This window comes from Diplotaxodon limnothrissa, linkage group LG6 (assembly GCF_057381915.1).
Source record: "Diplotaxodon limnothrissa isolate DT_005_m linkage group LG6, D_limnothrissa_male_GT1.1, whole genome shotgun sequence".
NCBI lineage: Eukaryota > Metazoa > Chordata > Actinopteri > Cichliformes > Cichlidae > Diplotaxodon > Diplotaxodon limnothrissa.
The window spans coordinates 28,267,441-28,283,689 of record NC_140601.1 but is presented as its reverse complement, the minus strand read 5'-3'; the positions used below and the strand labels follow the sequence as shown (position 1 = coordinate 28,283,689).

The 16,249-nt window shown below is 41.1% G+C and overlaps 1 protein-coding gene across 1 annotated transcript; it reads left to right on the top strand.

Moving 5' to 3' along the window:
* The first annotated feature begins 7,504 nt into the window (after positions 1-7,504).
* On the top strand, positions 7,505-12,338 carry LOC146630759 (ubiquitin carboxyl-terminal hydrolase 12-like). Its single transcript, XM_085356612.1, has 18 exons — positions 7,505-7,531; positions 7,730-7,785; positions 8,097-8,169; positions 8,279-8,362; positions 8,851-8,906; positions 9,226-9,316; positions 9,402-9,464; positions 9,574-9,674; positions 9,798-9,854; positions 9,955-10,086; positions 10,179-10,302; positions 10,389-10,540; positions 10,646-10,745; positions 10,886-10,962; positions 11,144-11,252; positions 11,862-11,919; positions 12,089-12,246; positions 12,333-12,338. Exons 1-18 carry the CDS (start codon positions 7,505-7,507, stop codon positions 12,336-12,338), a joined length of 1,524 nt encoding a protein of 507 aa, XP_085212738.1.
* The last annotated feature ends 3,911 nt before the right edge of the window (positions 12,339-16,249 follow it).

Here is a 16,249-nt window from a genome sequence, read left to right as displayed (position 1 = left end):
TGGGCTGCTGGTGTCTTGTTGTGCTTGCTATGCATCCCTGACTCGTTTCTTCTTTCTTTTTTTTTCTTTTTTTTTAATGTATTTATTTATGCAAGTTTCAAAATTTTTTTACACATTCACAAACAGCGGGACAGAAGAACACAGACAATAAAGACAATAACAACCAAAAAAAACAAACAAACAAACAAAAAAAACAGAGCAACAAACCACACAACAGGGTACAAGGCCAGCACTTATTAAAAACAGCAGAGAAGCAAACAAAGCAACTGGTATACATGTCAAACAACTCACAATCTAGTGAGTCCAATCCACAAGATCAAATCCAAAGATCGCTAGGAGGAGCTGATAACAATCATGCAAAAACAGTTATGGGCAACAGCTCAGAATGAAAGCAGTTAAAACAATGTGGTCAGGACCCAGGGCGTGGACTGTCCTTCTTAATGTGGTCTATAAAGGGCCCCCATATCTTCCTGAACTTCTCCATGGAATCAGACGTAGAGAACCGAATTTCTTCCAGGTATAGACAGGAGACCATCTCCTCGAGCCACCTCTTGAAGCAGGGAGGGGAGGCAGATTTCCACTCCCCCAGAATCAAACGTTTGGCAATCACCATACCAAACATGAGGGCCTGTTGAACAGCAAAGGGAAGTGCCAAGGAGTCGCCGGAGCAGCCCAGGATCACCATAAGACAGTCAGGATACAGTTGCCTATCATAAACAGTGCTATAGAAACTAAAAATACTAGTCCAAAAGGCTGTAAGCGTAGAACAGGACCAAAAAAGATGCCCAAGAGTACCGTCCACAAGTTTACATTTATCACATTTGGGGGAAACGTTAGGAAAAATCTTGTTCAATTTGGTTTTGGAATAGTGCAGTCTATGGACAACCTTAAATTGAATTAACTGAAGCCGGGCGTTAACAGAGCATAGTTTTATCCGACTTAACACTTCAGCCCATAGATCGTCAGAGATAACCAAACCAGTGTCCCTTGTCCAAGCCTCTTTAATATGGCAAGAGGGGGCTGCCGAAGAAAAAAGGTTGACAAGCCGAGAAATTAAGTGTTTTGAGGTGGGAGGTTCGTTCATCATATTGTAAAAGACATGCTGTATGGGGATGGTATCTAAATTTGAGAATGCTTGCTTGACATAATTCCTAATTTGTAAGTACCGAAAAAAATGACTTGTAGGGAGATTGTACTTTGTCTGAAGCTGAGCAAAAGAGGCAAAATGATTGTCAATATAAAGATCCTTTATAGCAATTAACCCTTTGACAGGCCATTGTTTGAAAGCAGCATCCATTGTACTAGGCGTAAAGCTAGGATTGTGGCAGATCGGGGCAAAAGTTGACACTACCGGGAGGTTCAAGATTCTCTTAATTTGATTCAATATTTTTACGGAGTTGCAAAGAATAAAGTCATCACATGCACTTTTAATAACCGATTTTGAAAATAAGATAGCTGGCAAGGATGCTCCAGTGTGCTCGATAGCAGTGCTAAGCTCCAATTCGAGCCATTTAGGGCTGGACCTGCATCCCACAGCATCACCAACTATAGGCAGATTCCAGAAGACCCAGGCTCTGGCATTACAGGCCCAGTAATAATGTCTGAAAACTGGAAGGCCCAGACCACCCTCGTCCGAGGGCTTTTGCAAGTGAGACTTCGAGATGCGGGGGGGCTTGTAGGCCCAAACGAAAGGCATGATAATGGCATCCAACGCTTTGAAAAAGGAAGACCTGAGAAAAATAGGAACGTTCTGGAATAGGTACATGAATTTAGGGAGCACAACCATTTTGATTATATTGATACGGCCAATCATTGAAAGTGGGAGAAGTTTACACTTGAGCTCATCAGTTAGAACCGAATAATTAAGCCTGAAGAGGAGTTTTGAGTTCCTAGGGATGTTAATACCCAGGTATGAAAAGTAATCCTGGGAGACCTTAAAGGGCAAACTAGACAGGAAATCAGGGCCCAGACCAGACGACAGCGGCATAAGAACAGACTTCTTCCAATTTATGGTGAACCCTGATAGGTGGCCAAAGCTGTCAATCAGCTTAAGAAGTGGAGGAAGGGAGATCTTTAAATCTGAAAGAGCCAATATGATATCATCTGCATACAGACCGATGGTGTACTCTGACGTGCCACAATTTATACCAGAGATATGGGAATTGGCTCTGATGGCAATGGCCAACGGCTCAAGAGCTAAAGCAAAAAGCATTGGAGAGAGGCAACAACCCTGCCTTGTCCCACGGTGTAAGAGGAACGGGAGCGACCTCTCATGGTTGGTAAGGACCGAGGAACGAGGGCAAGCGTAAAGCAACTTAATCATATTCAAAAAATTCGACCCAAAACCAAATTTTTCAAGAGTAGCAAACAAATAACTCCATTCCACTTGGTCGAAAGCCTGCTGGGCATCGAGTGAAATCACCGCAGAATTGGGCAGTGTCGTTGAGTACATCGCATTTAAGAGACATCTAGTATTAGAAAAAGAGAATCTATTGGGGATAAAACCCGATTGGTCAGGATGAATTATAGAGCCTATGTGCTTATTTAACCGGTTGGTTAGGACTTTAGCAATTATCTTTTGGTCTGAGTTGAGAAGACTTAGGGGATGATAGGAAGAAACATTAGTTTCGTCTCTGTCTTTTTTCAGGAGGAGACATATATGGGCATCGTAGAAAGAATGAGGGAATGAGCCGTTTAACACTGCGCAATTTACCATCCGAAGTAGCAGGGGAGCGATAACGTCAATATGTGTCTTATAAAGCTCTATCCCGAAACCGTCCGGACCACATGCTTTTCCATTAGGAAAGGAGCAGATTGCATTTCTAATTTCCTCCAGCGTAAAGTCTGCATCGAGTAAGCCCCGTGCAGCCTCAGGAAGAGTCGGGATGTCTAAAGCATTAAGAAAATTAGTGATTTCAGCAACTGTGGCCGTAGTACTAGATGTGTATAACTGACAATAAAAACTGCGAAATCTGTCATTTATCTGCTTGTGATCGGACAGCAACTGGCCAGTTGCAGAGAGAATTCTGTGTATCGCCCTTTCAGCTTGAATGCCCTTCAGCTGTCTGGAAAGCACCTTGTCAGCCTTTTCACCAAGCTCAAAATGCTTCTGTTTTAATCGACGAATACAATTCATGACCTGCTCCCCCAACATGTGGTTGTAGTCATATTTCAATTTGAGAATGGTATTAAGTGTGTCAGCAGCCCCGGTATCGCGATACTTCTCCTCCAACACAGACAGCTCTGCCTCAATATTAGTACGCAGCCTGAGTTTGTCCCTCTTCTGAGAAGCTTGATAAGCAATAATATGGCCTCTAATAACGACTTTAAAGGACTCCCACAAAACAGAGTCTGAAACTACACCATTATCATTAAATTGTAAAAATTCTGCGATTTTAGTAGATAGGTAAACCGTAAAAGAGTCATTTAGATATAAAGAGGGGTTAAATTTCCAATTGTATTGGGGGGTATATAGGTTGAAGTCAATTACCGTTGAGAGAGGTGCGTGGTCCGAAACTAAAATACTGTGATAAGTGGAACTAACCACTTTCGAAATAAGCCTGGAATCAATAAGAAAATAGTCAATTCTACTGAAGCTGCCATGGACAGGGGAGAAGAAAGAGTATTGCTTTTCTAACGGATGCTGGTGCCTCCAAATGTCAACCAAGTCCAAAGATTTAGTAAGAGTATTGAGTACAGAAACAGCTCTCAAGGTTGGGGCCAGGGACGCAGAAGACCTATCCAACAATGGACCGAAATAACAATTAAAATCACCACCGATAATGATATTATGGTCATTGTATTGTGAGACAAGATTGAATATTTTACTAAAGAAGTCAGGGTTGTCAAAATTAGGGGCATAGATGTTCAAGAGGACTACAGGGGTGGAGTTGACTGTACCTGTAACAAGTATGAACCTCCCACCTGGATCACATATCTGAGTTTTGAATATAAAAGGAATAGTTCTGCGAACAAGAATGGCAACCCCTCTCGCCCTGGAAGAAAAGGCGGACTGGTACACCTGTGACACCCATACCGATCTTAATCGCCTCTGCTCTGAAGGTTGGATATGGACTCGTTTCTTCTTTCTGCATCAAGTAAGGAATGTAGTGAAAGTTCCCAAGAGGTTAAAAACACCACTGAAAAAATGCCATCAGACCTGAGTTGGGACACTTGGATTATGGAGCTTCTGGACCAAGAGAGTGGATGGGAGCATGTGTTTAATAAGTAAGAGAATAACGTCCCCCAAAATGTTTACATTTCAAAGCTCATGCATACATTAGTGATGGGCAGATGAAGCATTGAAGCTTTTCATCCAATTGGTTCACCCCAGCGCAAAGCTTCTTGAAGCTTTATTTGCTCTAGTAGGACACCTACTGGACGTAAAAATATTAGTTGGCATGAATTTGAAGAGTGTGGCCTTTTGCACACAGCCTGTAAATGTCAACAACAAAAGGAGTGTGTAAAACATGTATATTGTAGTGATGCAGTATACTGTGTATATTTATACTGGCAGTATGGAAAATGATTATTTGGAAATGCTTAAAATGGAAATGATCATTTACTGTGAGGTGAGGTGTGGTTGGGGTGTGGACAGTGGTTGTGCTTTTGTAACGTTGAGGTATGGACAGCTACACACTGAGGCGTCAGTCCTGCCCATATTTTATTCAGTAAAAACTAAATTTTCACTGCTTTTATGACCTTTTTAGTGGGGAGAACATAGCTAGGATTTAATGATTTAACAAATCTTATAAATCCTTTGTCCTCCACAATGCTAAATGGCTGGGAGTCCTCAATCACCATGCTAACCAGGTTTTCATCTATTTGAGATTGTTCTCCTGAGGAAAGACAATAAAAACAAAGCACAAATATAAATATCACACACGTAACTTATTACAGTTTGTATAATATTGTTATATCATTTAGTAACATTACGGCATGCTATTATTATCATGGCATTTGATGGCTCACCTGGTCTTGCTCAACAATCGCTGTTCCCCTTATTCTCATGCAAAGCTCTGTAGTGCCTAAGCATGGATGAGGTGTTGTTGTTATATCCCAGCTCCCTGGCACATAGCAAACACTTCACCTTGTACAAAAGTAAATACAGCTTAACTTAAATTGTATTGCACCATCAGTATTATGAAAATACATCTTCTGTAGAAATACCTTGTTGGGAGGAATAAGATCAAAATGTTCCCACACAGGGGAGGACATCCTCCTCTTCTTAGCTGGCTCCATTCTCTCCTGAGTTTCTCTCCTCACTCTCATAAACCTCCAAACTGCCTCCCAGCTGTCTCCAACTCTCACTAACCGCAGCTCTCCATCAAACACCCACATTTTGATTGAAGTCTGAGGGGTTTGTATCGCTGTCACATCTCGCGGCAAAGTTCGAACCACTTCATGAACCAGTCACGTGGTACAGCCGGGCAGCGAGGCTTCGGACGTCATCATTTTCAGCTCCTCCCATAAATGAAGCAAGCCTCGATACGTGCATCGCGGAAACGCCCCCTCCATTACTCGACACATCACTAGCATACATGCACATCTAGTGCTCAGCGTCTAATTGTGTGTTTGTGTTTTTACCTTTTTGCAGTAGCGTAGTGAAACATTTGGGCGGTGGATAAATAATGGAAAATAAAATTCAGACTAGAGACGGCTTCAGGTGAGTACACGTGGTGCACAAGGACCAAAGCTCACCTTCTCAACCTGGACAAAATGAATTATTTTACACTGATACTGTAAACTTTTGTTTGTGTGTCAGGTTTCCATACATCGGAAACAGCTGCTGCATCTGTAATTCTGTCCATCCTGAGGAGAGTCCACACTCTACATCAGATCCTTGGCTCACCTATAATGATGCACAGGTGCTGCACACAACTGGATCTGCAGCTTGTGAGGAACAGCAGCATATACGAAGGGGATAAATAGAATAAATAGGAATAAAAAATAAAAATACAAGTGAATTGCACATTTCAAGTATTGAGTCTATTGCACTGTTGACTATTTACAAAAGTATTGCACAAAAGGTATTGCACAGTGAGGTGAAGAGGCACTACAGCTTAGTTGTTCCCCCCTCCTTTGTCCTCCTGTTTCCCCTCCCTCTCCCCTCCAGAGAGGAGTTAAACAGTCTGATGGCGTGTGGGACAAAGGAGTTTTTAAGTCTGTTAGTTCTTGTCTTTGGGAGAAGCAACCTGTCACTGAACAGACTCTTCTGGTTGTTAATGGCCATGTGCAGAGGATGCCCAGCATTGTTCATAATGTCCATCAGTTTCTTTAATGTCCTTTTCTCTGCCACTGTCACCAGAGTGTCCAGCTTCATGCCGACCACAGAGCTAGCCCTCCTGATCAGTTTCTCCAGCCTGGATGAGTCCTTCTTTGCTGTGCTGCTCCCCCAGCACACCAAAACAAAACAAAAGAGATCGTTGACTTCAGGAGAGCACAGTGGGATCACTGCCCACTTAACATGAATGGATCCTCTGTGGAGGTCGTCAAGAGCACCAGATTTCTTGGTGTCCACCTGGCGGAGAACCACTCCTGCTCCCTCAACACCAGCTCCATAACCAAGAAGGCCCAGCAGCGTCTCTACTTCATGCAGAAGCTGAGGAAAGCCCATCTCCCACCATCCATTCTCACCACCTTTTACAGTGGGACTAATGAGAGCATCCTAAGTAGCTGCATCACTGTCTGGTATGGTAACTGCAGCGTATTGGATCGCAGTACCCTACAACGGATTGTGAGAGCAGCTAAGAAGGTCATTGGAGCCCCTCTCCCCTCCTTATAACACCCGCTTGCTGGAGGACCCCACACAGCCTTCAAACACACTCTTCACCCTGCTGCCTTCTGGAAAGAGGTCCCACAACATCCGGGCCCTCGCTACCAAACTACGGAAAAGTTTCTTCCCACAAGCCGTCAGACCCCTGAACACTCAGTGACTGCACTGGCACACGCACACCTTCACACATGTCACTACCAAGCACTTATCTGCAGTATCTCACACTCATATACATACATACAGACACCAAGTTACTTTTGCACAATACTCAGCATTTTGCACATTTCCATTGTCTTGTGTCTGTTTCGTCCTGTTCTGTCACGTTTTGCACTGTTTTGTCTTGTTTATTTTTGCAATTTATGCACACTGCACTTTATGTAGTCCTGGGTTTGTCCGTATATGTCATATATAGCACCAGGGTCTCGGAGGAACGCTGTCTCGTTTCACTCTGTACAGCACCTCTGCACGTGGTTAAAATGACAATAAAAGCCACTTGACTTGACCTGTTTTGTGTAGCAGTTGCTTGGAGACGAGCACCATACAGTTCAAATGAGCATACATTCCAAAATATGCAAATTTGCCCCATACATCATAATGATGATGTTTGCTGTTCAGGGTATGAACGTTCTATGCTGAAAGTTTATAAATATACAACCTTTGACTGCTTGTTTTCAGTTGAACTTTTGCAAAGCTGAGGAGATTTTGGCTGCGATCACATCAAGTCCAAAGATGTTTAAACTTCTTTTTCACAGAAAGGTAAGTTTGAAGAGACTCGCAGCACATTTCTATGAATATTTTCTTATGGTAAACAAGCATTTTTGAAACTTTTAAGGAAGCTTCTTGGATGATTTCTGTAAAAACTGAATTTTGAATCCAAATGAAGGATTTTGTATTTTCATACCATATACTTTGTTTTATGCCATTACTGATGTTGCTTTTCTTGTTTCTAAACAGAAATCACACAAACAAAACGTGGCAGAGAAGGAAATTCCTTCTACGTCTCATCAGAGGTAAAGAAATGCGCCAGTCTTTAATGCTGCTGGAGATATTTATAGCAGTGGTTGAGTTGGAGCTCTTTTATTTCCCTTTTATTGGCATTTTTCTTCCACCTTGTGTATTTACATCTTTTTTACTCCTTCTAGTCTTGTCTATAATTTATATTGATTCAGAGATTAGCGTTTGAAAATGTAGAGTGTAAATGTACAAAATACATGATTTTGTTCCATTACAGTTATTAATTTTTATCTGCAATCTCCAGCATGTACTCCTTGTTAAAAATTTGCACTTTGAAAAATAACATTTACACTTTTGTCCTCATCAGCATCCCGGATGCTCCTGTTACTGAAAATGGTCAAAAGAAGAAGAGAAAATGGAGACACCTCTGCTGTTCCTCGGTTTGCTTTTACACAAAACATATGAAATGCACATTCTCTTTAAATTGCACTTGTTAATTTAAAGTGACTTTACTTTTTTAATAAACGTATGTTTGTTCGTACTCTGCAGCAAACTGACAGCGATGCAGAGGCAGAGAGCAACACTGTGAAGACACAAAAAAAGTGTCGCTGGTTTCTTTTTAAATTCTGGAAGGTATGTTTTATGGAAAGAGTCACTGTCATCAAGCATTTACTCATCACAGTTAAATGAGAAGAATTAAGAGCAATTTAGCACACAGCCATGTCCTCAAATTAAGTTCAAAGATGTTTAAACGTTTTTTTTTCACAGAAAGGTAAGTTCGAAGAGACTTGCAGGATGTTTCTCTAAATATTTTTTATGGTGAATAAGCATTTTTGAAGCTTCATGGATGATTTCTGTAAAAACTGAATTTTGATCAGAACCAAATGAAGGATTTTGTATTTCATAGGACAAACTTTAAAACTCAATTTAAGGCATGAATAAATTGTTTTTATTTTATTTAAAGATATTCCTATATCTGCTTCATGAGCTGACAGCTCACTAAAGTGATAAATAATATGAAATAATACCAAATTCTCTAACTGGACACTTTTCATGGAGAGACCCACTTGGTATGTTTGTTTTATGCCATTACTGATGTTGCTTTTCTTGTTTCTAAACAGAAATTACACAAACAAAACGTGGCAGAGAAGGAAATTCCTTCTACGTCTCATCAGAGGTAAAGAAATGCGCCAGTCTTTAATGCTGCTGGAGATATTTATAGCAGTGGTTGAGTTGGAGCTCTTTTATTTCCCTTTTATTGGCATTTTTCTTCCACCTTGTGTATTTACATCTTTTTTACTCCTTCTAGTCTTGTCTATTATTTATATGGATGCAGAGATTAGCGTTTGAAAATGTAGAGTGTAAATGTATAAAATACATGATTTTGTTCATGTTGGTATTCCATTACAGTTATTCACTTTTATTAGCAATCTATATTAGCAAAATGTACTCCTTCTTATAAATTTCCACAACATTTACACTTTTGTCCTCATCAGCATCCCGGATGCTTCTGTTGCTGCCACACCAGCTAACCCTGAAAATGGCCAAAAGAAGAGAAAATGGAGACACATCTTCTGCTGTTCCTCGGTTTGCTTTTACACAAAACATATGAAATACACATTCTCTTTAAAATGTACTTTTTAATAAACTTATGTTTGTTCGTCCTCTGCAGCAAACTGACAGCGATGCAGAGGCAGAGAGCAACACTGTGAAGACTCTTTTTAAATCCGGGAAGGTATGTTTTATGGAAAGAGTCACTGTCATCAAGCATTTACTCATCACAGTTAAATGAGAGCAATTAAGAGCAATGAGGCACACAGCTATGTCCTATATATTTATATCAGGTAAGAAGCACCACGGAAACGATCCCAGCAGACCTGAGTTGGGACACTTGGATTATGGAGCTTCTGGACCAAGAGAGTGGATGGGAGCATGTGTTTAACAGGTAAGAGAAAGACGTCCTCCAAAATGTTTCAACTTCAAAGCTCATGCATCCATGCACATACACTGCTCAGCATCCTGACATCTTTCCTAATTTTGTGTTTGTGTTTTTACCTTTTTGGAGCAGTGTAGCATGCGGTGGAGAAATAATAGAAAGTCAAACTGGGACTATAGACTGCTTCGGGTGAGTACACGTGGTGCACAAAGACCAAAGCTCACTTTGTCAAAGTGGAGAAAATGAATTCTTTTACACTGATACTGTAAACGTTGTGCGTGTGTGTCAGGTTTCCAAACATCGGAAACACCTGCTACATGAACTCCTGCCTGCAGAGCCTCCTCAACATTGAGGAGTTCATAAGAGACATCAGGCGTCAGGAGGTTTTGTGGAGCACAGATCCAGAAGCTCAGCTCTTAAGGTGCGCTACGTCAACCTTCTACTTTCTTCAAAAACCTGAAGAACAAAGAGATCTAACAGCAGAAATGTCTGTTTACCCTTTCCTTTCTACAGAAGGCTCATTGATGTCAGGGACTGTCATGAGTCAACAGATTATGGCCTTAAAGATCACCACCTAAGAGCTTTTAAGAAGGCATTCAGCAGTCAAGCTCCTGAATACACCGGCAGTGCACAGAAAGTGCGTCAGCTATTTGGACATTTTGTTTTTTTGCTTTACCTTCTGATTTTGATGTACTGTTTTAAATCTCTCTGCTTTTCTTTCAGGACGCTCATGAATTCCTAACATTGTTCCTCAATGAGGTCAAAAGGCTCGCACCTCACCTGGAGAGGAACGCAGCTCTCCTGGGCCAAAGTTATACCTGCCCAGTAGAAGAGCATCACATTTTTAAAATGGAAAACATGAGGACATGCAAGAGGTAAGCCTGTCTTTCAGAAACGCAGAGCTGGTTGCAATATTTTCATATACCTCTTTTCCACCTACCTGATCTTTACTTTAACTACGTTACTCCTGAAATGTGTAGCTGTGGTCACCAATCATCACAGCACGAGGACTTCACCAGCTTGTCTCTTGACCTTGTTCCAGAGGGGTCTATTATAAACATGTTAGAGACATACTTGAAGGTAAGATCACAAATTCCAATAGAGTTGTAGTGTCAGCGATCTTAACACACCTTTTTTGTTAGTGTTTGTGCGTATGTGTGTGTGCATATGTTGAGATTTCTTTCTACCATAAAGCCTGTTTTCTCTGTGCTGTTGTTCAGGAACAAGAAATAGAATTTCGCTGTGATTGTGGAGGGACGGCCTCAGAACTGAAGTCGTCTTTTGATACACTGCCAAGGTGAGTAAGGTCACATCAGAATTGATCGACTGACCAGGTTTCCAAACTGTGGCGCATCAAATATCAGAGTTTTTCGAGACAATACTTGAGCAGTCGTTTTCTCCCATCTTCTGTTTGTGTTTGACACTCATTCTTCTTATTTTCTACCTTGTTTGTGTTTTTTTTTTTTCTTTTCTGCCAGAGTCCTGATCTTGCATCTGAAGAGGTTTGGCTTTACACAAACCTACAACATTAAGAAGGTGGATGACCCCGTCAGGCTGCAGAGGGACTTGGTGGTGCCATCCAATCAGGTAAAAACAGACTGCAGAACGTCTCAGGCTACGTCCACACTAGCCCTGATAGATTTGAAAACTCCGTGTCCACACTAGTGTTTTCAGTCATTTTCAAATAGTTGTGCGTCTGCATTGAAACGGCCGAAAACGCTTACGTTCCAGTCCTGCGCATGCGCAAAAGTGAGTGAGGATTACAGAATTTGAAGAAAAGCTATCCGGAGCATGTACAAACTGATATTAATCTTTTTTAGGGCTGTCAAAGTTGAGAGCAATCAAAACAACCGCTGTATAATGCACTCGGCTATCTTTGTTTAATTGCTCACATGACTGCATCACATGACTAAAATGCGTCATCGTTTTAGAAAGTCTGCGTTTTCGAGTGTCCACACTGCGACGGGACAACTCCGTTTTGAAATGTGTGCGTTTTCGAGAGCGTTTTCAAGATGCTGTGTTTTTCCTTGAGGAAAACGCCATCTCAGTGTGGACGGGAGGTCAAAGCGGAGAGAAAACGATGTGTTTTCAAACGAAAACGCATTAGTGTGGACGTAGCCTCAGCAAATCAGCTTAATTATGGCTCTGATGTGAGACTTTGTGAAACTAACACTCTTTGGATTTGTTCCTTCTCAGGGTGGTGGCTGTTATAGTCTTGTCAGCATCATCAATCATTATGGAGGCACAGAGTCAGGTAAAACAACAGACTTGTTACAAACAGAAAATGAAAACTTTCTACTTTTCAGTGAAGGACTCACACACAAAAGCTTTTGATGTTCTAAGACGCACTAAGTCAAAATCACTGTTTGCTTGAATCAGCTGACTTCCAGAAGTTGGATTCATTTGTCTTAATGTGATTTCAGGACACTACATCTGTAGTTCTGTCCATCCTGAGGAGAGTCAGCACTCTACATCAGATCGCTGGCTCACCTATAATGACGCACAGGTGCTCCACACAACCGGATCGGCAGCTTGTGAGGAACAGCAGCACTCGGCCTACATGCTGTTTTACAAGAGAAACGTAAGAAGACACAGCATCTCATCCTGAAGTGAGAGAATTTTTAAATGTCCTGTTACCTTGTTAACCAGTTTTGTCTTCATTCTCAGTTCTGAAACAGGAAATGGAAGGAAGGTCATCATCATGCTGAGAAGAAACAACACTCGTCCCAGCCCACCATCGCACACTGGAGGACAAGTACTGGTAAGTATTGCCCTCAGGAGGGAGGGTCCTCCCAGAGAGCCTGGTCCTCCCAAGATTTCTTCCTCCAGGAGGGAGTTTTTTCTTGCCACTGTCGCCCCACATTCACTGGTCTCATCAGCAGGGACATTTTTAACATCCTAAGACCTGAACTCTTTCATGGCATGCATTTTTAATTTCTCTGTGCCATTTGGGTTGATTGGGACCTGATGAATGTGAAAACAAAGACATCAGATTCGGACTATCTTTTTTTTGTTTCTCAAAAAAATGAGATCCACATATGAGGACATTCATTTTAAAGTTCGATTGAACAGGGGCAGTGTAATGTCCTCCCTCATAAGTGGATATCAGGTTTTTGAAGAGCAAAATTTTGTATTTTGGTCTCATAAATGTTATGTCCACATATGTGGACACCAGGTCCTAGGAGGTTAAAACAAAATCTACTAGTAGTGCAGCACTACTAGAGATCGTCCTTTTCTAGACCAGTGTTTGGCTTGCTCTCTGGAACAACAAATTAGTGCTGTCAGCGTTAACGTCATTTTAACTAATGACGTTTACGCTGACAGCACTAATTTGTTGTTATTATTATTAATATTATTATTAATTTATTTGTAAAATAAATTAAATTTAAAAAAACAAAGAAACAATTTGATTCTTTATGTTATTTTGTTTTATTAAAATCAAAATAACAACAAAACAAAAATAACTAATAAAAAAAATATTAAAAGTATTCAGCAGTGTTTTGTGAAATTTGTAATGAGCCTTAGTTAAGTTGATGTCACAGAAGTTTCTGAATCATTTAGATTGTTCAACAAACTGATTCACTCAGGTAAAGATGGTAAGCTGGAGCAATGGTACGCTTGGAGTTCAGTTTAAGTTTTCAGACAAACATTCACTCGATCAGTTGCAGCTTCTGCTTTTAAATAAATGATTTAGCTGCAAATGTTTAGCTGCAGGTAGCAAAGTCCAAAAGTGACAACATTTCCACTGCAGTCTCTCCAGAAATGGCTTATAAACTTTTGACCAAATTAGACATTTATCCTTGGATCATTGACAACCCTGTAGGGTGAAAATCTTTAATTGTACCTTTTATAACATTTTAACAAGTTACTGTCTCCTGCTGCATGTTTCCTGTTTTGGCTGAACTTCATCAGCAAAGCCCTCAAAGCAGCATATGAAAGAAAGTCATCTTTCATTGTTGTCTCCAGCGTGTTAAAAGAGAGATCGAGCTCAGTGATGAGTTTTGAAGCAGCTGCAGGGACTTCTCGAAGGTTTTGGCTCAAACAGTCGCAGGATGTTGTTCACAGTGGTGACACTGTTGACTGGTGATTGACAAGCACTGAGATACTAACATGACAAACACAAGAAACATCATGACTTATTCTCCTGAGTGCCTGCAAAACACAAACACAAAATCAAACTCAAAGCTTTTCTCTCAGGTGCTGGTGTGGCACAATCTAATGATAAGAAAGGTCATGCTTACAGCTTTTGGAGCACAGCTGCACAAAATAACAGCTTTTGGAGCACAAAATGCATTACAGGTAAACCCAGTACCCAAACATGTTAACAAGGATAAAGAAAAAACCTGAAACAAAAGCAGGTAGTGTGGTGATTTATGTTGTGAGGATGCTTTCACTCCCATCAAAGTCGCCCAGTGTTGAGAACCCAAATGAGCCCAAAAACCTCAAGTGGCTGCAACCAACAGCGAACGTCAAGAAGTGGATACTTGCATGTTGAGCCAGAAACATGCAGAAAACCCAAAAGAGGCAAGACAGCACACCTTGGTGCCACTCAGGCAGTACGAACACCTGGAAAGAGGAGCCCACAGTTCAGACCCAAGGACACTGGTAAGGACACCAGCCAGCCAGTTATAAGTCTAGTTTTAATTTTCATTTTAGTTAGTGTTATGGCCTGTCTAAGGGTGGCCAGACCATAATATAAGGGTGATCCACCCCTGTCTGACCCCAAGCAGCACATCACACAACCAGTACAATTTTGATGGTGATTTTTTTTCACAGTGATTGAATTCTAACAAAGGAAAGGAGCGAACTACAGCTTCGGGGTGGACCCCAAAACAACAAACAAAAGGGACCGTATCTAAAGGATGTACAAAACTTATTTATGAAAAGAATAAAACCAAATAACAATGTCTTATCTCCCTAACTAACAAAAACATGAGAAAAGGGTAATCGAATAGAGTGAACCATAGACTGTATAAAAGATAGGACCATTGCAACTTTACTGCAGCACTTCACCCTTTCACATAGTCCCAGCTCTTCTCTGTCATGTTTTATGGTGCTGCAAATGTCTTCAGTTGGTGAAAGGTCTGGGCTGCTGGTGTCTTGTTGTGCTTGCTATGCATCCCTGACTCGTTTCTTCTTTCTTTTTTTTTCTTTTTTTTTAATGTATTTATTTATGCAAGTTTCAAAATTTTTTTACACATTCACAAACAGCGGGACAGAAGAACACAGACAATAAAGACAATAACAACCAAAAAAAACAAACAAACAAACAAAAAAAACAGAGCAACAAACCACACAACAGGGTACAAGGCCAGCACTTATTAAAAACAGCAGAGAAGCAAACAAAGCAACTGGTATACATGTCAAACAACTCACAATCTAGTGAGTCCAATCCACAAGATCAAATCCAAAGATCGCTAGGAGGAGCTGATAACAATCATGCAAAAACAGTTATGGGCAACAGCTCAGAATGAAAGCAGTTAAAACAATGTGGTCAGGACCCAGGGCGTGGACTGTCCTTCTTAATGTGGTCTATAAAGGGCCCCCATATCTTCCTGAACTTCTCCATGGAATCAGACGTAGAGAACCGAATTTCTTCCAGGTATAGACAGGAGACCATCTCCTCGAGCCACCTCTTGAAGCAGGGAGGGGAGGCAGATTTCCACTCCCCCAGAATCAAACGTTTGGCAATCACCATACCAAACATGAGGGCCTGTTGAACAGCAAAGGGAAGTGCCAAGGAGTCGCCGGAGCAGCCCAGGATCACCATAAGACAGTCAGGATACAGTTGCCTATCATAAACAGTGCTATAGAAACTAAAAATACTAGTCCAAAAGGCTGTAAGCGTAGAACAGGACCAAAAAAGATGCCCAAGAGTACCGTCCACAAGTTTACATTTATCACATTTGGGGGAAACGTTAGGAAAAATCTTGTTCAATTTGGTTTTGGAATAGTGCAGTCTATGGACAACCTTAAATTGAATTAACTGAAGCCGGGCGTTAACAGAGCATAGTTTTATCCGACTTAACACTTCAGCCCATAGATCGTCAGAGATAACCAAACCAGTGTCCCTTGTCCAAGCCTCTTTAATATGGCAAGAGGGGGCTGCCGAAGAAAAAAGGTTGACAAGCCGAGAAATTAAGTGTTTTGAGGTGGGAGGTTCGTTCATCATATTGTAAAAGACATGCTGTATGGGGATGGTATCTAAATTTGAGAATGCTTGCTTGACATAATTCCTAATTTGTAAGTACCGAAAAAAATGACTTGTAGGGAGATTGTACTTTGTCTGAAGCTGAGCAAAAGAGGCAAAATGATTGTCAATATAAAGATCCTTTATAGCAATTAACCCTTTGACAGGCCATTGTTTGAAAGCAGCATCCATTGTACTAGGCGTAAAGCTAGGATTGTGGCAGATCGGGGCAAAAGTTGACACTACCGGGAGGTTCAAGATTCTCTTAATTTGATTCAATATTTTTACGGAGTTGCAAAGAATAAAGTCATCACATGCACTTTTAATAACCGATTTTGAAAATAAGATAGCTGGCAAGGATGCTCCAGTGTGCTCGATAGCAGTGCTAAGCTCC

What these genes read in the sequence shown, in the direction of transcription:
- LOC146630759 (XM_085356612.1), top strand. Translation starts at nt 7,505, where the DNA reads ATGTTTAAACTTCTTTTTCACAGAAAG. An exon ending in ACATCTTCTGCTGTTCCTCG is followed by an intron (nt 9,317 to 9,401) that starts GTTTGCTTTTAC and finishes CGTCCTCTGCAG; the next exon opens with CAAACTGACAGCGATGCAGA. An exon ending in AACATGAGGACATGCAAGAG is followed by an intron (nt 10,541 to 10,645) that starts GTAAGCCTGTCT and finishes TGAAATGTGTAG; the next exon opens with CTGTGGTCACCAATCATCAC.